This window comes from Scyliorhinus canicula, chromosome 18 (genome assembly GCF_902713615.1).
Source record: "Scyliorhinus canicula chromosome 18, sScyCan1.1, whole genome shotgun sequence".
NCBI classification, from domain to species: Eukaryota; Metazoa; Chordata; class Chondrichthyes; order Carcharhiniformes; family Scyliorhinidae; genus Scyliorhinus; species Scyliorhinus canicula.
In genome coordinates, this window is record NC_052163.1 from 5,359,256 (window position 1) to 5,382,789 (window position 23,534).

The 23,534-nt window shown below is 48.8% G+C and overlaps 1 protein-coding gene across 1 annotated transcript in view; it reads left to right on the plus strand.

Moving 5' to 3' along the window:
• Positions 1 to 23,534, plus strand: part of wu:fj29h11 (protein NO VEIN) — a 79,501-nt gene that overhangs the window by 18,958 nt on the left and 37,009 nt on the right. Inside the window, exons 10-17 of the mRNA XM_038777867.1 lie at positions 976 to 1,102; positions 5,619 to 5,738; positions 7,886 to 8,036; positions 10,614 to 10,726; positions 14,447 to 14,600; positions 15,579 to 15,827; positions 16,760 to 16,969; positions 18,345 to 18,523. Of these exons, the coding sequence (XP_038633795.1) occupies positions 976 to 1,102; positions 5,619 to 5,738; positions 7,886 to 8,036; positions 10,614 to 10,726; positions 14,447 to 14,600; positions 15,579 to 15,827; positions 16,760 to 16,969; positions 18,345 to 18,523 (1,303 nt within the window). The remainder of the gene's footprint in view (positions 1 to 975; positions 1,103 to 5,618; positions 5,739 to 7,885; positions 8,037 to 10,613; positions 10,727 to 14,446; positions 14,601 to 15,578; positions 15,828 to 16,759; positions 16,970 to 18,344; positions 18,524 to 23,534) is intronic.

Below are 23,534 nucleotides of genomic sequence, written 5' to 3' on the forward strand. Positions count from 1 at the left end.
TAGCCATGTGGTCAGCAGTCCACGCCCTCAGCTTGTGAAAAGAAATGAAGATAAACTGCGATAGGTGATTACATTGTGGCACCGTGCTGTTGCTCCGCAAACTAAGTGAGCAATGTTTGGAGAAAGGAGGCTCACAGATTTGAGGCGCATCATGAAGAAAGTGCTCGTGGTGGGATGGAAGGATCAGGGATTCAGGATGGTGCAGGGATCAAATGGCACAGAGGAGGGCAAAGCCTGAGGAAGGGAGATTGAAGAAGATACGGCAATCGACGGGTATTGCTGTAGCGAGGTTGCAGGTTGTTTGGGAAACAGGGTGATCCCTGGTACACATCAGTGCGGAGTACCTCAAGTCTCAAGCTTAAAGAAGAGACTTGGATTTGTAGAGCATCTACAAATGACAAATCTCCTTGTCCCAAAGAGCCTTACCACCAATAAATGTGAAGTAACTGGTGTAGTGCAGGAAACCTGGCAGCAAATCTCTAAATCGCAACTTCTCACTGACAAGAATGAAATTAATGACAAGATCGTCTACCTGGGTGTTTTGAGGGATCAGTATTGAACCAAAGCACTGTCAGTCCAGGAGGCTGGAATAATGTTCTCCTGCGGTGGTACGAGGTGTATCTTCTGCGGCAATTAACTGAGATTAGGAACTCTTATGTTGCACTAATTTGGGAGAATGCTAATCAGAAGCTAGTTAGTTCCTGGGTTGGGGTGGGAGGCAGGGAAATGGGGAAAGAGATTCCACTTACGTAGCTCCACATGCCAGCTCCAGAGGCCGAGAGATCTCTCGGCCTGACTCCTTGCCGTAGCTGCGGAGATCAACAAAACAAAGAACAAAGAGATGCACAGCACAGGAACAGGCCCTTTAGCCCACCAAGCCTGTGCCAAAGATGAGAGCAATTGGGCAAGTATTTGTCCACTGTGAGGGTTTTCTGGCTTCATTTAACATTTCTATGCACAATTCTAATTTCTCAGATGGACGACGAAGATAGTCCTGCCATTGAAGTCACAGAACCAGCAGGCACAGAATCTGTTCCACGACATAGACCCATCGTTACTGCTCTTCCTGCACAGACTTCGCTCCATTGCAATCATTAATACGGTGAGCGGTTTGATCCCACCACCAGGTTTCATGGCCAATGTCAATTTGGGGCAGAAGATGGGTCTGAAGGTGGAGGCAATTCCTTTACTTCATCCAGTTGAGATTCCTGGGAAAAGTTTTAAACGGGAGCTTGTCACAGATGAGAGTTTGTCGTAGATGCGTTTTTTTGGGTTCAGTTACAATCTCACTCTTTAGCAGTCTGAGAACCTTCCACTTGTGCCAATCGGCTCCCGTGGTATAAATCCTCAAAAGCAAGGAATGTAACACTTTGGAAAGAAACATACAAACAATGTGTGAACAGGAGGAACAGGAGGAAGCCATTGAAAGCTGTGAGTCTATCCAAACAGAATGGCTGATCTTTACCAGAACTCCACTTACCTGCCGCAGCTCCATACACCTTGATAGTCTAACTCAATAAAACAAATCTATTGACTTCAATTTTCAACACTCCAATTCTCATAATACCTGCAGGTTTTTGAGGGAGAAAATTTCAGATATCAGGGGCTGGCCCCCCCCCCCGGCCGAATTCCCGATGCTGTGGTTCTAATCTGGTCCTGCCGTTCGGGAACCTCGCGTGGCGGCCGCGGACTCAACCCGGGGCTGCCACAGTCGGGGAATGGCCGATCGGAGGACAGCGGGGGGGCTCCTCATTCGGGACTGAGGGTTATGTGTGAGGGCAGCCCGGGTCGGGCGAGCGGCCGATGCAGGATGCTGTTTCGGCGATCCAGGTCCGTGGGTTGAGGCCGCCATGGGGCATGGCAAGGCCGCCGTGCGCATGCGCGGCCTCTGACCCGGAAGTGCGGGGGGGCCGTGTCGGCAGCTAAAGCTGTGAGCTCCATGACAGCTGCCTGCTAGCCCCCTGCAAGGCTGTCAATCTCATAGAATTTACAGTGCAGAAGGAGGCCATTCGGCCCATCGAGTCTGCACCGGCTCTTGGAAAGAGCACGCTACCCAAGGTTAACACCTCCACCCTATCCCCATAACCCAGTAACCCCACCCAACACTAAGGGCAATTTTGGACACGAAGGGGCAATTTAGCACGGCCAATCCACCTAACCTGCACATCTTTGGACTGTGGGAGGAAACCGGAGCACCCGGAGGAAACCCACGCACACACGGGGAGGATGTGCAGACTCCGCACAGACAGTGACCCAAGCCGGAATCGAACCTGGGACCCTGGAGCTGTGAAGCAATTGTGCTATCCACAATGATACTGTGCTGCCCAATCTGTGAGCTTTTGACGCCAGTTTTCCTGGCATAAAAGACCACAGTTTTCATGACAGCATGAGGACATAGTCCTGAAAACGGAGAATCCAGCCCCATTTTTTTGGGATCTTTCGCGACCTCGGGATTTCCACAGCCGATACAGACGATGAAGTCATTTTGAAGTGTTTCGGATGCGTTAAATGAGGGACATTGTTTTCAAATCCTTCCATGGTCTTTACCCCTCCCTCCCTATAACTTCCTCCAACCATATACATCTTCACTACCTCCCCCAGCCTCACACATGCCCCCTTGACTCCCCCTGCTGTTGGTAGCTGTGTCTTCAATCACCGTGGCCCTACACTTTGTCATTCATCCCTAAACCTGTCACTTTCTACCTTGGTCTCCTGAAAACCCAGCCTTTCTAGTCTCTTCTCTTTTGATCTTGTCGTTATCTTTCTTTGGCTTCATCTCCGTGAAGTGCCTTGTGTTAACAAAACATTGAGAACATTCACTGTTTAATCTGTTTGTAAACTGACAAACGACAAATCGGCTGCTTTCTAGGAGATCACTGAAGTGGACTCGGCCCAGCAGACACGCCCCAGCAGACACGCCCCAGCAGACACGGCCCAGCAGACTACATGCCCCAGCAGAGTACACGCCCCAGCAGACACGGCCCAGCAGACTACACGCCCCAGCAGAGTACACGCCCCAGCAGACACGCCCCAGCACACGCCCCAGCAGACAACACGGCCCAGCAGACATGCCCCAGCAGAGTACACGGCCCAGCAGAGTACACGCCCCAGCAGACACGCCCCAGCAGACACGCCCCAGCAGGCACGTCCCAGCAGACACGCCCCAGCAGACACGGCTCAGCAGACACGCCCCAGCAGACACGCCCCAGCAGAGTACACGGCCCAGCAGACACGCCCCAGCAGACACGGCCCAGCAAAGTACACGCCCCAGCAGAGTACACTGCCCAGCAGACACGGCCCAGCAGACACAGCCCAGCAGACATGGCCCAGCAGAGTACACGCCCCAGCAGACACGGCCCAGCAGAGTACACGCCCCAGCAGAGTACACGCCCCAGCAGACATGCCCCAGCAGACACGCCCCAGCAGACACGCCCCAGCAGAGTACACGCCCCAGCAGAGCTATCCTATTACCAACAGATTTGCAACGAAGATAGGGCTTCTGTGAAAGGGCTGTCCCTATTCTGTAAATGATTTCAACATGATACTTATGCTCAATTTACTTCTAGTTGGTTTGGCACAAGGAAATTAATTTAGAGACAGATTTGTTATTTGATTGGGTGAGCTGTGGTTTTGAGATAATGATGGGGGTGCCTTGCACAACCAGTTTAAGCAAGATCCTATTGAAACTGGGCCTGGAATGTGGTTTGTTTTACAGTTCCTGGTTCTTTCCATTACAGGGCCCCGTGCAAGACTGATGACATTTCTGTTAGTTATTTCAGGTTCCATTTGCAGTTTAGTTTGATTGGTTCTGGCTGAATAAATTACGAGCATCCATAGCCAATCCACCTAACCTGCACTCAGATAACTCAAATAAATTTGTCAAACATGATTTCCCTTTCATTGAACCATGCTGACTCACTTTCTAAATGTCCAGCTCCTAAGTCCTGAATAATGGATTTCAGTAAGTTCCAGATAACCGGATGTTAGGTCAACTGGCTGGGAGTTTCCTGTTTTCTTTATCCCTCCTTTCTTACATTTTGGTTTTCCAATCGACCGAGACCTTTCCAGACCTTGGAATTAATGCATTTGTTATCTTTGCAGTTGCTTTGTTTAAGAATGCTGCCCAATCAGGTCCAAAGGACTTCAACCTTTAATGCCATTAATTTGCCGAGTGCTTTTTCACCAGTGATAAATGTTTTCAAGTTCCTCCTCCCTTTTTCCTCTTGATATTTGACTATTTTGGGATGTTTTTAGTCTCTACAACCGTGAAGACAAATACAGAATATGTGTTCAAAGTCTCTGCCACTTCCTTGTTTCACATCGGGCGGCAAAGTGGTTGGCACTGCTGCCTCCTAGCGCCAGGGACCCTGGTTCAATTCCAGCCTTGGGTGACTGACTGGGTGGAGGTTTCACTTCCTCCCCATGTCTGCGTGGGTTTCCTCCGGGTGCTCCGGTTTCTTCCCACAGTCCAAAGACGTGCAGGTTAGGTGGATTGGCCACGATAAATTGCCCTTCGTGTTCGAAAAAGTTAGGTGGGGTTACTGGGTTACAGGGATAGGGTGGAGGTGTGGGCTTAAGTGGGGTGCTCTTTCTCAGGGCAGTGCAGACTCGATGGGCCGAATGGTTCCCTTCTGCACTGACTCTATGATTATGTGCGGGTTAGGTGAATTGGCCAAAATATAAATTGTCTAGGGATGTGCAGGTGTCTGCGGAGTCTGTACGTTCTCCCCGTGTCTGTGTGGGTTTCCTCCGGGTGCTCCGGTTTCCTCCTACGAGTCCCGAAAAATGTGCTTGTTAGGTGAATTGGACATTCTGAATTCTCCTGAACAGGCGTCGGAGTGTGGCGACTAGGGAATTTTCACAGTAACTTCATTGCAGTGTTAATGTAAGCCTACTTGTGACACTAATGTCTTTCTTAAATTTCATGTACCCAATTAATTTTTTCCAATTAAGGGGCAATTTAGCGTGGCCAATCCACCTACCCTGCACATCTTTGGGTTGTGGGGGGTGAAACCCACGCAAACACGGGCAGAACGTGCAAACTCCACACGGACAGTGACCCAGAGCCAGGATCGAACCTGGGACCTCGGCGCCGTGAGGCAGCAATGCTAACCACTGCGCCACCATGCTGCCCTTACTTGTGACACTAATAAAGATTATTATGTTATTGGGATCGGGGGGGGGAGTGGGCCTGGGTAGGATGCTCTTTCAGAGGGTCGAATGGGCCGAATGGCATGTTCCTGCACTAGGAATTCTATGACTATTAATTCCCCAGTTTCATCCTCTAAGGGACCAGTGTGTTCTTCAGCTACGCCCTCTCTATATTGTTGTAGAAGCTCTTACTGTCTGTTTTTATTTCTTGTTAGTTTACTCTCACAACCTGTTCACCTGATTTTTTCTTCTCCTTTGCTGGTTTCTAAAATGCCCCCAATCTCCTGGCCTCTCACTAACCCTCGCAGCATCGTATGCCTTTTCTTTCAGTTTGATCGAATCTTGCTTCTTGACGTCACAGGTTATATTGTGTCTGACAAGCAATGCTGCCAGGCTTTTAATAGTTACCTGGGGTTGAAAAAAAAAGTTAATTTTAAATTTTAAAATAAGTGGTTTTTTTTAAACAGGTGAAAGGCCAGGATTTTTTGGTGACTCGTCAAGATCTCAGTGATGACATACTGGAGGTCAAACACAACTCTGGAGCTGATCGCTGGCTCGTAATCAAGAAGAAGCTTGACGCGAGAAAGGCAAGTTATTGTCAGGAATGCTGTAGAAGCTGCCCTGTCGTGTGTAAGCACTGATAGCTGCTTATTAAAAATGGACCGATTTTCTGGGTGACGGTTCCACTGCCCTTGTTACAGTATTTGGAGGACACCAGATGTCCACGACCGACAGTCCAAGCTCATCGCCGTTCGCCTTGCATATCTGGCAAATGGTCCAGACTGTTTCCCACTGTCACGGAAGTCATTTGGAAAGGTGATGGGCGCGATTCTCCGCCCCCCACGCCGGGTGGGAGAATAGCGGGAGGGCCTCCCGACATTTTTCACGCCCTCCCGCTATTCTCTCCCCCCCCCCAACCACGCCCGACCCACGCCACGAATCGCCGTTTTTTGCTGCGATTCTCCGAGGCCGATGGGCCGAGCGGCCGGCCCTTCACGCCCGTTTCACCACGGCAGCAAACACACCTGGTCGCTGCCATCGTGAAACGGGCGCCAGATGCCCGTTTGGGGCATCTAGAGGCCCGATTGGCACGGGAGCATCACGACTGTGCTCGGGAGGGGACAGGCCCGCGGTCGGTGCCCACCGATCGTCGGGCCAGCGTCCAAAACAGACGCACTCTTTCCCCTCCGCCGCCCGGCAAGATCAAGCCGCCACGTCTTGCCGGGCGGCTGAGGAGAAAGACGCCAACTGCGCATGTGCGGGTGACATCATCGGCCGCGTCAGCCACCGTGACGCTTGACGTGCGGCCTTGACGACGGTTGTCAAGGCCGTGACGCACGGGGCCGCGCTCCTAGCCCCGCCCGGGGGGGAGAATCGGCCCCGGAAGTGGCCGTGAAGGCTGCCGTGGGTCACGGCCTGTCCCACGGCAGCCTTTATGATTCTCCGCATTTGCGGAGAATCTCGCCCGCTGTTTATAACATTAAACACACCAATGATACTGGACAGTCCAATTTCAAAACTTAATTTAAAAACAATGAAAAAATGTAAATTTAAAAGGGTTCCTGCCCAATTTAAAAAACCTTTGATTTTAGCCAAGGTAAAGTCTTAAGTTGTTTCTATAGCTGCTTGGACCTGACAGAAGTGTTATTGACTCGGCAATGTGATTCTGGAATTTTAGCATGGGCAATTATTTAGTGATTTAAAAAAATGTGTTGGTTATTTAATCCTTTGGTTGTGTCCCAGGCAAATCCCGCTGTCACCAATTGTATGGGTGATGGGGACTGTAACATTGTCGGTGTATGGTGAGGAACAGCATGATCTGGATCAACAGATCAGATCACCAGACTTCCTCTATTGGGGTATCTGAGATGCTGCTAGTGGCAGGGCGGGATGGTGACGCAGTGGTTAGCACTGCTGCATCACAGCGCCGGGGACCCGGGTTCGATCCCGGCCCCGGGTCACTGTCCGTGTGGAGTTTGCACATTCTCCCCGTGTCTGCGTGGGTTTCACCCCCACAACCCAAAGATGTGCAGGGTAGGTGGATTGGCCACGCTAAATTGCCCCTTAATTGGATAAACATTTAAAAATAAGATTCTGCTGGTTGTGCTCTTTGATAGTGATGACCATTTTGTAGGTGCATTGAGTACTCAGTGGTGGGAGTGCATCCACTTTCGCTTTCTCATGCTCTGTATTGTCACATCTCAGCTTAGTCACTGAGGGAGGCCAGGCGTTTCCATCACTGGGAAGAGGAGAAGACTTTGGAGGTTTGGCAGTAGAACCTCCATCCTATAATAATAATAATAATCTTTACTTTTGTCAGAAGTAGGCTTACATTAACACTGCAGTGAAGTTACTGTGAAATTCCCCTAGTCGCCACATTCCGGCGCCTGTTCGGGTACACAGGGAGAATTCAGAACGTCCAGTTCACCTACAGCACGTCTTTCGGGACTGTGGGAGGAAACCCACGCAGACACGGGGAGAACGTGCAGACTCCACACAGACAGTGATCCAGGCCGGGAATCGAACCTGGGACCCTGGCGCTGTGAAGCAACAGTGCTAACCACTGTGCTACCGTAGCGCCCACAGACAACTGAGGTCAAGGATAGGAAACGTCCAAATTTTGCAAACTATTGCTTCGACAGTAATGGAATCCATTTCAAAGTGAAAGACAAGACTGCAGAAACAGAGTGCACTGCTCAAAGTAAGATCTACTTTTAATTTTGTGTTTTTGCAGATTAAGGACAATGTGGAACTCACTGAGTTGGCTCTTGCCTTCAAACTTAACAATGAAAAGAAGAATCATGGTTTGAAATGTCTCCCTGACAAACAGCCCGTGTTTGCCTTTTTACCACTGCGGAGTTTTGGATTCCGATTCATCATACAAGGTATCTATCCTGTTTTTGCAATCAGCTGCTACAAGGTATGTGCGCCAAAGTTCTCCTATTTCTCATGAACTGTGCGGTAATGTGGCAGAGAATTAAAGAGTAAATTCACCGATGCTGCACCCCGCCGGGTAGGGGAGAATCCCGGCTCCTGTCAAGAGAGAGGGTTTGGTGAATTAAGTGATAATCAGATCTTGAATTGGCTCATACAAATCCTTATTAAAATCCTACTACAGGACTGTTTTATAGGAAGAGTGGGGAATAATTCTGCAATCTGTCTGCAGGGAACACAGATCAGAAGCCAGGCAGGGTGCAATGGAAAGTGGTTTGTAAACAGGAAACTAATTTTTACATTTAAAACCTTTGTCGTATTTTCAGGGATATCCTAAAGGGCTTTCCAATCCGTGAATTACTTTTGAGATACCGTCACTCTCACTCACCCTCACCATCACCCTCACTGTCACTCTCACTCACTATCACGCTCACTCACCGTCACTCTCACCCTCACCGTCACTCTCACTCACCGTCACTCTCACCCTCACCGTCACTCACTCTCACCCTCACCGTCACTCTCACTCACCGTCACTCTCACCGTCACTCTCACCCTCACCATCACTCACCCTCACTCACTCACCGTCACTCTCATTCACCGTCACCCTCACCGTCACTCTCACTCACCGTCACTCTCACTCACCGTCACTCTCACCGTCACCCTCACCGTCACTCTCACCGTCACCCTCACTCACCGTCACTCTCACCCTCACCGTCATGCTCACTCACCGTCACTCTCACCCTCACCGTCACCATCACCCTCACTGTCACTCTCACTCACCATCACGCTCACTCACCGTCACTCTCACCCTCACCGTCACTCACCCTCACTCACTCACCGTCACTCTCATTCACCGTCACTCTCACACACCGTCACTCTCACTCACCGTCACTCTCACCGTCACCCTCACCGTCACTCACCCTCGCTCACTCACCGTTACTCTCATTCACCGTCACTCTCACACACCGTCACTCTCACTCACCGTCACCATCACCCTCACTATCACTCTCACTCACCATCACGCTCACTCACCGTCACTCACCCTCACTCACTCACCGTCACTCTCATTCACCGTCACTCTCACACACCGTCACTCTCACTCACCGTCACTCTCACCGTCACTCTCACCGTCACCCTCACCGTCACTCACCCTCACTCACTCACCGTTACTCCCATTCACCGTCATCCTCACTCACCGTCACACTCACTGTCACCCTCACCGTCACTCTCACCGTCACCCTCACTCACTGTCACTCTCACCGTCACTCTCACTCACCCTCACCGTCACTCTCACTCACCGTCACACTCACTCGCCCTCACCCTCACTCTCACTCACCCTCACCTTCACTCTCACTCACCCTCACCGTCACACTCACTCACCCTCACCGTCACACTCACTCACCCTCACCCTCACTCTCACTCACCCTCACCGTCACACTCACTCACCCTCACCGTCACACTCACTCACCCTCACCGTCACACTCACTCACCCTCACCGTCACACTCACTCACCCTCACCGTCACCCTCACTCACTGTCACTCTCACCGTCACCCTCACTCACTGTCACTCTCACCGTCACTCTCACTCACCGTCACTCTCACTCACCGTCACTCTCACTCACCCTCACCGTCACACTCACTCACCCTCACTGTCACACTCACTCACCGTCACTCTCACCATCACTCTCTCCCTCACCGTCGCTCTCACTCACCATCACTCTCACCATTACCTTCACCGTCACTCTCACCGTCACCCTCACCGTTACCCTCACTCTCACCCTCACCGTCACTCTCACCCTCACCGTCACCAACACCGTCACTCTCTCAGTTACTCTCGCCTTCACTCCCGTCCTGTATGAACCACAAGTAGTCAGTTGAATACTTGATTAAATTGTTTTTATTGCAGAACCGTTAGCCTGAAGAATTTCTGCTTTTTGAGTCTGCCATGATGTCTTCTCTCTCCAGCTGATTAAATTTAACATTGCATCAAAAGCTGGCATTGCTGATAATGCAGCACTCCTTCGGTATACTGTGCAGCAAACTTCCAGCCTAGATGGTGTGTTCAGGCCTTACGGGTGAGACCTGACCCACGATGTGATTCTATCTCCCGAGCCAATCTGACACCAGTCCGTCTGTAATTGTGTGGAATTGTTTTCTGTCGCACGGTGGGCTAAACAGCTGGCTTGTAAATCGGAACAAGGGTTCAATTCCCGTACCGGCCTCCCCGAACAGGCGCTGGAATGTGGCAACTAGGGGCTTCCACAGTAACTTCATTGAAGCCTACTCGTGACAATAAGCGATTATTATTATTATTATTACTCAAGTGGCCTCTCGTGTTGATGAGGGGAGAATTAGTTTCCAGGGAACATTACACCTGATTATTTAAGTGCTTTCAGAGTGGTGAAGTGCAGTTAGACGAGCTTCACCAACTTTCCTCTGCTTGGAATTGTAAAGGTCTCCTTTCATTCCCAGTTTTGTAATGGACAATTCAGTCTAACTTGGCCTATTTTTCTCTCCCTTTACTACAGGTGATTTTGATATTCCTTCCTCCCGTGAAGATATTGACCGGGACAGTCCGTGGAATCAGTGGCTACGTTCTGAAATCCCACAGCTATTTTTCGAAGTCATGGATAAATTCAATGTAATTCCACAACTCTTTTCAAACAAAGTAGTTATTGCAATTAGAATGTTGCTGAAGCTGGGAATCGGGGGGTGTAGTTATTAAAATGAAACGGGGGGGGGGGGGGGGCATGGTGGCACAGTGGTTATCACCGATTCAATCCCTGCCCTAGGTCAGTGTCCGTGTGGAGTTTGCACATTCTCCCCGTGTCTGTGTGGGTTTCGCCCCCACAACCCAAAGTGTGCGGGTTAGGTGGATTGGCCATGCTAAATTGCCCGTAGTGTCCTAATAAAAAAGTAAGGTTAAGGGGGGGGTTGTTGGGTTACGGGTATAGGGTGGATACGTGGGTTTGAGTAGGGTGATCATGGCTCGGCACAACATTGAGGACCGAAGGGCCTGTTCTGTGCTGTACTGTTCTATGTTCTATGTGCAGGGTAGGTGGATTGGCCACGCTAAATTGCCCCTTAATTGGATAAAAAAGAATTGGGTACTCTAAATTAATTAAAAATAAAAATAATGAAGGAGAAAAGTACGAATCGCTGGTATTTGATTAGAATCAAGCCACAGCTGATTGCCTCCGCCATCTGTAAGTGCTCTGAAGAGCTTGTGCTATATCAGCGGAGTTGTATTCATAAAGGCCAAGAGAGTAAGAAAATAACTGTTGTATTTCTCTGCCTCTCCATCAATTCAAGATGTCCCAAAGCTGTTTCGAACGAATGGAATATTCTTTGGAAGTTGGCAATGTGCAAATTCACAGGCATGAGATAATCTTGTATTAGTGAGATTGGGTGGGGGATAAATATTGGCCAGGAATCCCGCTGCTCTTCAAAACAGGGCCATGGGAACTTGTACAACCACCCCTAGAGTGTCCAGACACTCTTGCAATGAGCCAAATTTAATTAGCGGCCGAACTGTCCGCGAACATTTATCAAATAGTGATCACAATGTGATGGAATTCAGTGTGGTGTTTGAAAGTGAAAAGTACGATTCAGATACAAGAATCTTGGACGTGGGTAAGACTGACTTTAACGGGATTAGGCAGAGACTGTCCATGGTAAACTGGGAAGATCTGTTAATGGGTCAAAAAACTGAAGGTCAGTAGGGAATATTTAAAGAAACATTTAGCAAGATACGGAGCAAATATATACGCCTGAGAGGAAAACAGAACATACAGTGCAGACGGAGGCCATTCGGCCCATCAAGTCTGCACCGACCCACTTAAGCCCTCACTTCCACCCGATCCCCATAAACCAATAACCCCTCCTAATCTTTTTGGATACTAAGGGTAATTTAGCATGGCCAATCCACCTAACCTGCACGTCTTTGGACTGTGGGAGGAAACCGGAGCACCCGGGGGAAACCCGCGCACACACGGGGAGAACGTGCAGACTCCACACAGACAGTGACCCAGCGGGGAATCAAACCTGGGACCCTGGCGCTGTGAAGCCACAGTGCTAACCACTGTGCTACCGTGTTGACCCTGATCCACTTCACAAAATGAACAGCCATGGACGACTAAAGAGGTTAGGGACAGCATAAAACTAAAAGAAAGGGCTGGCAAAAGTGCATAGATCTGGACAAATGGGATAGGTACAAGACCAGCAAGGGGTCACAAAGCAGCAGAAGAGCAATAAAAAGGGATTATGAAAGGAAATTTGCGATGGTCATCAAAATCAATATAAAATGTTATAGTTATGAAAAGGGAAAGTAGGCGATGAAGAGCAATGTAGGCCCAGAAAAAGCTGAAAATGGAAATATTGTCAGTGAAAATGGGGAAATGACAGACATGTTGAACAATTACTTTGCCTCAGTGTTTACAGTTCAAGAGGAGGAGAACTTGCTGGAAGTCCCGAAACATTTAATAGTCGATAAGAGGACAGGGACTTAATACAATTAACATAAGCACAGCATCAGTAACTAGGAAATGAATGGCACTAAAGAGTGACAGATTCCCAGGATCTGATGGTTTCCATCCGAGGGTGTTTAAAGGAAGTAGGGGAGCACATTGTAGATGCCCTAACTATAATCTTGCAGAGTTCTCTAGATTCAGGAGTTGTCCCTCTGGATGGGAAAATTGCACATGTCACTCCACTTTTTAAGAAGGATGAAACCAGGAAATTACAGACAAATAAACAATACAGCACAGGAACAGGCCCTTCGGCCCTCCAAGCCTGTGCCGACCTAACATCTGTGGTGGGGAAATTGCGGGAGTCTAAATTCAGGGCTGGGGCAACTGAACACCTCCAAATTCTGGTCAATCGGGAAGAGATGGCATGGATTCGTGAAGGGAAGGTCATGCCTGACTAATCTTATTGAATTTTTTTGAAGAGGTGACTAAGGTGGTGGACAGGGGAATGTCAATGGATGTTATTTACACGGACTTCCAGAAGGCATTTGATAAAGTTCCACATAAGAGACTGTTAATTAAGGTGGAATCCCACGGAGTTGAGGGCAAATTATTGACATGGTTGGGCAATTGGTTGAGTGGCAGGCGACAGAGCGTGGGGATAATGGGTAATTATTCTAATTGACAGGGGATCATTCGTGGCGCATCACAGGAATCTGTGTTGGGGTCTCAATTATTCATTAATGACTTGGACGATGGCATAGAAAGTCATATATCCAAATTTGTTGATGATACAAAGTTAGGTGGCATTATAGACAGTCTGGATGATAGTATAAAATTGCAAGGAGATATTTACAGAGTAGGTGAATGGGCAAAATTGTAGAAGATGGAATTCAACGTAAGCAAGTGCAAGGTTATCCAATTTGGACTAAAAAAGGATCAAGCAGAGTACTTTGTAAATGGGAAGGGTGAAATAACTGTCCTACGGTGTGGATGCCCAGGAAGGGTGAAGTACAATGGATGTCCAGAGAGACTGGGGGGGGGGGGGTTCAAGTGCATAGATCCTTTAAATACCACAAAGAAGTGCAGAAAATAATCAAAAAGGGTCATGAAATGCTAGCCTTTACATCCAGAAGATTAGAATATAAAGACACAAGGGTTATGCTGCAGTTATATAAAACCCTGGTTAGACCCCCAACCTCACTGTGAACAGTTCTGGGCACCCACACCGTAGGACAGTTATTTTGGCCTGGGGGCGGGGGGGGGGGGGGGGGGGGGGGGGGGGAGAGGGGGGGGGAGTGCGAGAGCAAATAAGTTTACAAAGATGATACCTGGATCACAGGGGTTAATCTTGCCCCTGGTTTAGGGCAATTTTGCAAGTCACTCATCATGATTAGCCCAGATGTAACAATTCCTTTTTAATTGAACCAAAGTTGAAAAGCTGTTAACTTCTTCAGGAAAGAACAAATGAGTATGTCCTGGTGCACTTGGCCCCAAAGTGCTTCACAGACAATGAATTGGCTTTGTGTTGATTTGTGGGTTTGTGGTAAAAAATAATTGACGGTGTATAGTTTGAGACTTTCTGTGCAGGGTGAGGTGGTAATGGGAAACTCAAACTGGGCAGCATTGGCCTTCAAGTGAAAGTGAGGAGGGGGGCTTCAAATATAGATGGGTTTGACTTGAAGATTCTGCAAACGTTTATGGACCTGCCCTGAGACTACAGGGAAGATGCTGTGTGGAGTTTGTTCATATATATTTTGAAATGGCTGGTATTTTCTTGGTTTGTGTTTAAGTATATTGTATAAATCTTTGCCCACGGTATTATTTATTTGCATTGATAATACAAATTGGTTCCTGTATGGTTACACGTGTTTTTTTTTTAATGTTCTAAACAGAACCATCCGGGTTTCAAAGGACTACAAGGCTTGTGCCATTTCCTGCAGTTTATCCCATTACCAGATGAGATCTTGGATTTCTTCCAACCTGTTGCTGGGCAGATTATTCAGCTCCTTAAAGCAAAGAACTGTTTACCCACAGTAGCAGATAAAGGTGGGACAACTTCTTTATGCATGCATTTAGTCTGTTTGTACTCGTAACACCCAAATTATTTTCTGCCACCTTATCCCGTGACGACCCGCCACGGAGCCAGTGTGATTGAAGAGTTTATAATGAATTTGTATAAAAGTTCCTCGTGGTCTAACTAAAATGGATTAAAAGTGGCACATTTGGAATAAATGCACTTGCTTGAAAGATGAAAACGCCTTGCTGCGGGATTGTTACTTTCTAGAAAATCCTTCTCGCTTGAATGATTGGTTTCGGGGTCGATGGAGTCCTGGAAGCTGGACAAAGGCAGAACAAGCTACCCAGTTCATGGTGCACTTTGAACATAACAAAAACAGTCTCTCACTCTTTATAGGTTATTTTTCCCTTTCTCTTTCCCTCCTTCCTCATTTTCGCTCCCTCTCTTCTGCCTTAGATCACTGGGATATGGCAGCACGGTGGCGCAGTGGGTTTACCCTGATGCCTCACAGCGCCGAGGTCCCAGGTTCGATCCTGGCTCTGGGTCACTGTCCGTGTGGAGTTTGCACATTCTCCCCGTGTTTGCGTGGGTTTCGCCCCCACAACCCAAAGATGTGCAGGGTAGGTGGATTGACCACGCTAAATTGCCCCTTAATTGGAATAAATGAATTGGGTACCCTAAATTTATAATTTAAAAAAGTACTGTTACTGAAGGTACAGCATTGCTGTAGAATACAAGTCTGCAGACACGCCACCCCCACCCCCTCTTCCTATAGCGGGTGCTCATGACCGTCTTTGTGCTTTGACCAGAGGTGGGGGGGGAGGAGACAATTATACTGCCTCAGAGAACCAGATGGTAAATCCAAGATGGATTCCCACAGCTTGATGGGAAGTTACAAGACCCCACTGGCAAACCGATACCAGCAATTGCATGACACACTATTACAGGGTTTGGGGGGCCATTTCCAATGGTTTACATTAATCTTGTCTCAATCTTTGTTGTTGCAGACGGCAGGACTGAATACCGATTACCTACCCAGACTGCTATAACACATGATATGTTGGTCCAGGAAGTGATCACCCCAGAGCGTCTCCAGAAGCACCTGAATCTGGCTTACCTGAACCCAGAGCTTCAGTCTGCGCTCAATCCTGCACTGGTCTCTGCACTAGGTATACACGAACTCAGCAGCTCTGATATCATTGCGATCACCAAAGCCATTGCCAAGGAGGTTGGAGAGACCAATCCCGAATTCAACGGTACGAATCTCCTTTCTATTGAGCTACGATGGGTTTTTACACGTTATCCAAGTAGTTGTGCCTCCAAGACAGGCCACACCATGTTTAACAGTCGCAAATAACAGACTGGGGGGAAATTAGTGATGTTTCCAAGCTGCTTTTAGTTCAACAAGGGGAAGTGTTTGAGGATACTCCAGACCACTCTCCAAAAGGACCGGGTTTTGAAAAAATCAGTTGAAGAGTCTCTCTTCTCTCTCTCACCCCCCCTCCCACTTCCCCCATGGCTGAGGTTTGGTAACTGGTCAGCAGCTGGCCGGGGGGGGGGGGGGGGGGGGGGGGGGGCGTCTGCTTGTCTCTTAAGTTTCCTGCAAGAAAATAAATAAATAAATTCCACCCAAGGTGTAGCACTTTTATCATCTTTGATGATCTTGGGTGGGCTGAAGTTGTTTGACCATAGTTCGCTATTGCAACTTGTAGAATTTTATAACAGCACATGGCAAGATTTTTAAAAATACTTGGGACACCAGGAGGGCTACGTGTCACCTTGACTGGGTTTTCAAAGAAATATCAGTGTTTCCCGTTGCTTTCACATTCACTCCCCCCCGGTCTAATCCGTCACCATGTTCCGCATTCTCCTCCATAGTGGAAGAGTTTGGATGGTCAGGGTGAGAGGTATGTGGAAATGTAAATGTGGTTAGCTGATGGTGCTATCATTTTGAGGAAAAGGAGGTCAATTGGGCCCAAAGGGCTCCCCAGTTTTAAAGTTCTGTGAAATACCAAGTGGAAGAAGGATAAAGTTTAGAGGTGGCTCAGAAAGGGGGGTGCTATTGTCTTCTGCGGTGGTGGTTGAAGCAAGATGGGTTTTTTTGGAGGGTGGGCATTTGAAAACCCTGGCTCGGTGATTTTACTTCAGTCCCTTAATAAAGCCTGTAACAAAAAATGTTTTTGATCAGATGATTACATGAAGAAGATTGCGAAACTACTGGTCTGTAATTATCGCAGCCTCGATCAAGAGTATGGAAATACGGAACATCTCCTGGAAGATTTGAAATCGGTTCCGATCATTCCTCTTGCTGATGGGAGCATGGTGTCACTGAACGATCAAGCCGTATTTTTCCCGCTTTACGATGGAGAGAATCAGCAGTTTGTAAACCCCGTGCAGGGTAAGGATGGTTTGTGTCTAACCCATTTACAAAATGTAATGTGAAGACGTGGCCGAGTGCGGTGTTTATTGTAGAGAGCAGTGTTGTAAAGTGATTGCTCTGTGCCATCTGCAATTTCCCTGTCTCCTCTCCCATTAAGCAATGGTCACAAAAATAGAACGGAAGGCAAGTGGCGAGGATGAGACTAAGGGTCTACAGAGGGATATGGACAGGTTAGGTAAGTCGGCAAAAATGTGGCAGAAGGAATATAATGTGGGAAAGTGTGAAGTTCTGCACTTTGGTAGGGAGAACAAAGGAGCTGAATGTTATTTAAATGGAGAGAGATTGCAGAAAGCTGCAGCTCAGAGGGATCTGGGGGTCCTCGTGAATAAATCATAAAAAGCTAGCATGCACGTTCAGCGGGTAATAGGGAAGGTAAAGATGTACGGGCTAGGTGGATTGGCCATTAGTAACCAAAAGGTTAGGTGGGATTACCGGGGGGGGGGTGCCTGGGTGGGCTGCTCTTTCAGAGGGTCAGTGCAGACTCACTGGGCCAAATGGCCTCCTGCACTGTAGGGATTCTATGATTCTAAGTGGAACGTTGGCCTTTATTTCAGAGGGGATTATCATAGAATTTACAGTGCAGAAGGAGGCCATTCGGCCCATCGAGTCTGCACCGGCTCTTGGAAAGAGCACCCTACCCAAGGTCAACACCTCCACCCTATCCCCATAACCCAGTAACCCCACCCAACACTAAGGGCAATTTTGGACACAAAGGGCAATTTATCATGGCCAATCCACCTAACCTGCACATCTTTGGACTGTGGGAGGAAACCGGAGCACCCGGAGGAAACCCACGCGCACACGGGGAGGATGTTCAGACTCCGCACAGACAGTGACCCAAGCCGGGAATCGAACCTGGGACCCTGGAGCTGTGAAGCAATTGTGCTATCCACTATGCTACCGTGCTGCCCAATGGAGTATAAAAATGGGACGTCTTGCTGAAACTATACAAAGCACTAGTTCGACCACACCTGTGATACTGTGAACAGTTTTATTTCCCTTATCTGAGGAAAGATATACTGACATTGGAGGCTGTCCAGAGAAGGTTCACTCGGTTGATCCTGGCTATGGAGGGATTTTCTAATGAGGAGAGGTGGAGTGGGTTGGATCTGTACTCAGTGGAGTTTAGAAGAATGAGAGGCGACCTTATTGAGATATATCGGATTCTCAGGGGGTTTGACAGGGTCGATGCTGAGAGGATGTTTCCCCTTGTGGGAGAGTCTAGGACCAGAGGGCAGAATCTCAGAGTCAGGGGGTCACCCATTTCAGACAGATGAAGTGGAATTTCTTTTTTAAAATGTGATCATGTTCATAATTCCATTTTTCTAAATAGGTATTCAGGATCTCTATTGCGATCTAAAGACGATCCACCCCAGTGTGCTTACCTGTCTCGACAATCTGGGCAACTCTCAGGTTCGCAAGCTTCTTGAAAAGATGAATGTTTATTACCTTCAACCAGACAAAGTCATGTTTGAGTACATTTTACCCACCTTGAAGGAGCAGAAATGGAAGGTAAGCTTTAAATTTAAGACTGGCACAGTTAGTGCAAGATGTCTTGGCACGGTTAGTACAAGGTGTCTTGGCACGGTTAGTGCAAGATGTCTTGGCACGGTTAGTGCAAGGTGTCTTGGCACGGTTAGTACAAGGTGCCTTGGCACGTTTAGTACAAGGTGTCTTGGCACGGTTAGTACAAGGTGTCTTGGCACGGTTAGTGCAAGGTGTCTTGGCACGGTTAGTACAAGGTGTCTTGGCACGTTTAGTACAAGGTGTCTTGGCACGGTTAGTACAAGGTGTCTTGGCACAGTTAGTGCAAGATGTCTTGGCACGGTTAGTGCAAGATGTCTTGGCACGGTTAGTACAAGGTGTCTTGGCACGTTTAGTACAAGGTGCCTTGGCACGGTTAGTACAAGGTGCCTTGGCACGGTTAGTGCAAGATGTCTTGGCACGGTTAGTGCAAGGTGTCTTGGCACGGTTGGTGCAAGGTGTCTTGGCACGTTTAGTGCAAGGTGTCTTGGCACGTTTAGTGCAAGGTGTCTTGGCACGTTTAGTGCAAGATGTCTTGGCACGGTTAGTGCAAGGTGTCTTGGCACGGTTGGTGCAAGGTGTCTTGGCACGTTTAGTGCAAGGTGTCTTGGCACGTTTAGTACAAGGTGTCTTGGCACGGTTAGTACAAGGTGTCTTGGCACAGTTAGTGCAAGATGTCTTGGCACGGTTAGTGCAAGATGTCTTGGCACGGTTAGTACAAGGTGTCTTGGCACGTTTAGTACAAGGTGCCTTGGCACGGTTAGTACAAGGTGCCTTGGCACGGTTAGTGCAAGATGTCTTGGCACGGTTAGTGCAAGGTGTCTTGGCACGGTTGGTGCAAGGTGTCTTGGCACGTTTAGTACAAGGTGTCTTGGCACGTTTAGTGCAAGGTGCCTTGGCACAGTTAGTACAAGGTGCCTTGGCACGGTTAGTGCAAGGTGTCTTGGCACGTTTAGTGCAAGGTGCCTTGGCACAGTTAGTACAAGGTGCCTTGGCACGTTTAGTACAAGGTGACTGTTGTGCAAGCTGTACTTTCACCTTTGAACTTAGTGACGCCAAATTTGCAACTTGAATCTTTCTTCAAAAGATGTCATTTAACAATAGGGATCACAAACTCATAATATTCCCAGCTTTTCTCTACTTCTTAAAAGATCCCTCCCCACCTATTTGACCACCCCCGACTTCTTAAATCACATCCCTCCCCACCCCCTCTTCGACCAACCCCATTTTAAACCAGTCCCACCTACACACCTCCACCCTCACATCCAACACAAGTGCAAGCAGCATGTGGCCTTCATTAGAGCAGAGATTGAGACCATCTCCTTTTCCCGAGCCCGGCAGGTTAGACATCCTCTCACAATCCCCTCTGCCCAGCCCTCAACTTGCATCGGTTTCCCGTTCCTCTCCCATCTGCCCCCACACCCTCTCCAAATTCACCTTCTTCATGAGACCCACCTCCTACGTCCTCAGCCCTATTCCCATTGAATTCTTGGTCCCTCAACTACCCTTTGATGTACCATCAATTGGACTCTAGACACGATTAGGATCCGAACTGTGGCTTTAATCAGCTAGTTGTTAGCCCGGTGGTCAACTACAGAGTAAGGCCGACCGCCGGGAACTCTGGGAACTTATACCCCACCTCGGAGGCGGGGTCTACTTGCCTCTCGACCAATTGGTGAGCAGTCACATGACTATTCCCAGCCAATCGGACGAGAGGCACATGACCAGCCAGAGCCAATGGGAAACCCATGCTCTGCACCAATGGCAGTGCTCCCACTCATATCACCACACCCTTATTGGCCTCATGTTAAATGATATTCTTATCAGTTGTCTTTCCTCAAACATCACCCTGTGTCTGTACAAACTGCCACTCCACTGTCCTTGCCCATCTTTCCCAGATCCTGAGTGTACGTTTCTGCTCTGCCACAGTACGGAAACTGCTCTTATCCAAGTGGCAAATGACATCTTACCTGATTGTGACCATGGTAAACTATCCATTTGTGTTGTTCTCGGTCTGTCTATAGCCTTTGACACACCATTCTCCTTCGATGCCTCTTCTCTATTGTCCAGCTCAGTGAGACCGCACTTGTTCAGTTCCACCCTGATCTATCCAGTCATAGGCAGCAGTGGTTACTCTTGAGTCTCCTTTACCAATACATAGAACATACAGTGCAGAAGGAGGCCATTCAGCCCATTGAGTCTGCACCGACCCACTTAAGCCTCACTTCCACCCTATCCCCGTAACCCAATAACCCCTCCGAACCTTTTTGGTCACTAAGGGCAATTGATCACGGCCAATCCACCTAACCTGCACGTCTTTGGACTGTGGCAGGAAACCGGAGCACCCGGAGGAAGCCCACGCAGACACGGGGAGAACGTGCAGACTCCGCACAGACAGTGACCCAGCGGGGAATCGAACCTGGGACCCTGGCGCTGTGAAGCCACAGTTCTATCCACTTGTGCTACCGTGCTGCCCAGGACAATACCTCAGGATAAGCCAAGAATTTGTAGTTTATTCCCTATTATTTCTCATCTAGATGCTGCCCCATGGCAACATCATCCAAAAGCATACTATCAGATTCCACGTGCAAGCCGATAAACCGGTGGCACAGTGGTTAGCACTGCTGCCTCACAGCTCCAGGGAGCTGGGTTCAATTCCAGCCTCGGGTGACTGTTTAGAGTTAGCACGTTCTCCCATTGTCTGCATGGGTTTCCTCCGGGTGCTCCGCTTTCCTCCCACAGTCCAAAGTTGTGCAGGTTAGGTGGACTGGCCGTGCTAAATTGCCCCTTCGTATCCAAAAGGTTAGGTGGGGTTACGGGAATGGAATGGAGGCGTAGGTTTCCACGGGTCGGTGCAGATTCGATGGGCTGAATGGCCTCCTGCACTGTAAATTCTATGATCTATGAACACCCAGCTGTACCTCGCGACTCTCTCGATCCCTCCACTGTCTCGTTTTGTCAGGTGTCTCGTTCAACATCCTGGACTGGATGAGCAGGAAGTTTCTCTGCCAAATATTGGTTAAACCTGAAGTCGTTGCCATTCTGCCCAACCACAAACTCAATCCCTCTCCCTGGCAACTCTCTGAAGCTGAACCTGACTGCTCTGAGTCTTAAAGCTCCAAAGCAGAGACATACTGACTCGAACAGTTAACTTTGTTTCTCTCTCCACAAACAGTGACAGAACCTGCCGAGGTGTTCCAGCATTTCCTGTTTTTATTTCCCAGCATCCGCGGTATTTTGCCTTTTAATTTTGTTCTTGTGTCTTAAATGAGGACAGGATAGGATTCTGACCACATCCCATCTCAGGACTAAGACTGCCCAGTTCCAAATCTATAACATGACCCAACTCCACCCTGCCAGAGCTCATTTGCTGTTGAAATCCTCATCTATGTCTTTATTGCCCCTAGTCTTGGATATTTAAGTGCACTCCTAGCCAGCCCCGCAACTTTCACCCATCGTAAACTTAAGCTCAACAAAACTTTTTGATACCTGTCCAAGTGGGCTATCCCACATTGGCGTCACCCCTCCCTTTCTCTATAACCTCCTCCAGACCCGCAACTCTCAGTTTGTGGCCCTCCAATTCTGGCTGTTTGATTATCTCCGCTTTCAATCCCTCCACCATTGCTGGCAGTGACCAGAGCTGCTTAGTCTCTGAGCTCTGGTATCTCCTCCCTAAACCTCTCTGCCCTCTACGTCTCTTTCTTTAATCAATACGTTGAGGGTGTGCAGAATGAGAGCAGAAATAGACCGTGTCATCGGTTTTCCTTTCGTCAGACAGTAGTCTGTCTTCTGAAGACCTGGAACAACCTGTCAGCGAGTGTCAATAGCTAATGTGTGTCGGGTGTACTTTAAGTGAAGAGCGTTCCTTCAGCATTTCCCTTTACGTCCTTAAATGGATAAGCAATTTCCTTCAGCCAAGTATCGGAAAGATTGAAGTCAGTGTCTTCACTAACCACCACATTCTCCACTCCCTCACCAACCATTCCATCCGCCTTACTGGCTGAACCAGACTGTCTGTAGCCTCCGTGTCATGATTGACCCCGGGGTGTGCTGTCCACCTGATATCCACCCTGTCACCAATACCGTCCATTTCCAACTGCATAACATCACCCTTCATCTCCCCTGCCTGAGCTCCTCTGTTGCTGAAACCCTAATTGTGCCGTTGTTACCGCAAGACTTGAGCCTCCAAACACAATCCTTGGTCAGCCTGTCACAATCTATCCTGGGTGGCACGGTAGCACAGGAGGTGGCACGGTGGCACAGGGGGCGGCACGGTAGCACAGGGGGGTGGCACGGTAGCACAGGGGGTGGCACGGTAGCACAGGGGGTGGCACGGTAGCACAGGGGACGGCACGGTAGCACAGGGGGTGGCACGGTAGCACAGGGGCGGCACGGTAGCACAGGGGGTGGCACAGGGGGCGGCACGGTAGCACAGGGGGTGGCACGGTAGCACAGGGGCGGCACGGTAGCACAGGGGCGGCACGGTAGCACAGGGGGTGGCACAGGGGGCGGCACGGTAGCACAGTGGTTAGCACCGTTGCTTCACAACGCTAGAGTCCCGGGTTCGATTCCCGGCTTGGGTCTGTGCGGAGTCTGCACGTTCTCCCCGTGTCTGTGTGGGTTTCCTCCGGGCGCTCCGGTTTCCTCCCACAAGTCCCGAACGACGTGCTGTTAGGTGAATCGGACATTCTGAATTCTCCCTCTGTGTATCTGAACAGGCGCCGGAATGTGGCGACTAGGGGCTTTTCACAGCAACTTCACTGCCGTGTTAATGTAAGCCTACTTGTGACAATAATAAAGATTATTATTAATATTATTATCTTTAAACTTGAGATTATCCAAATCTTTCCTGACCATGTCATAACTTCCATCAAAACACTGACCTTCTCTTTTTTTTAAATTTACAGTACCCAATTCATTTTTCTTCAATTTAGCGTGGCCAATCCACCTACCCTGCACGTCTTTGGGTTGTGGGGGCGAAACCCACGCAGACACGGGG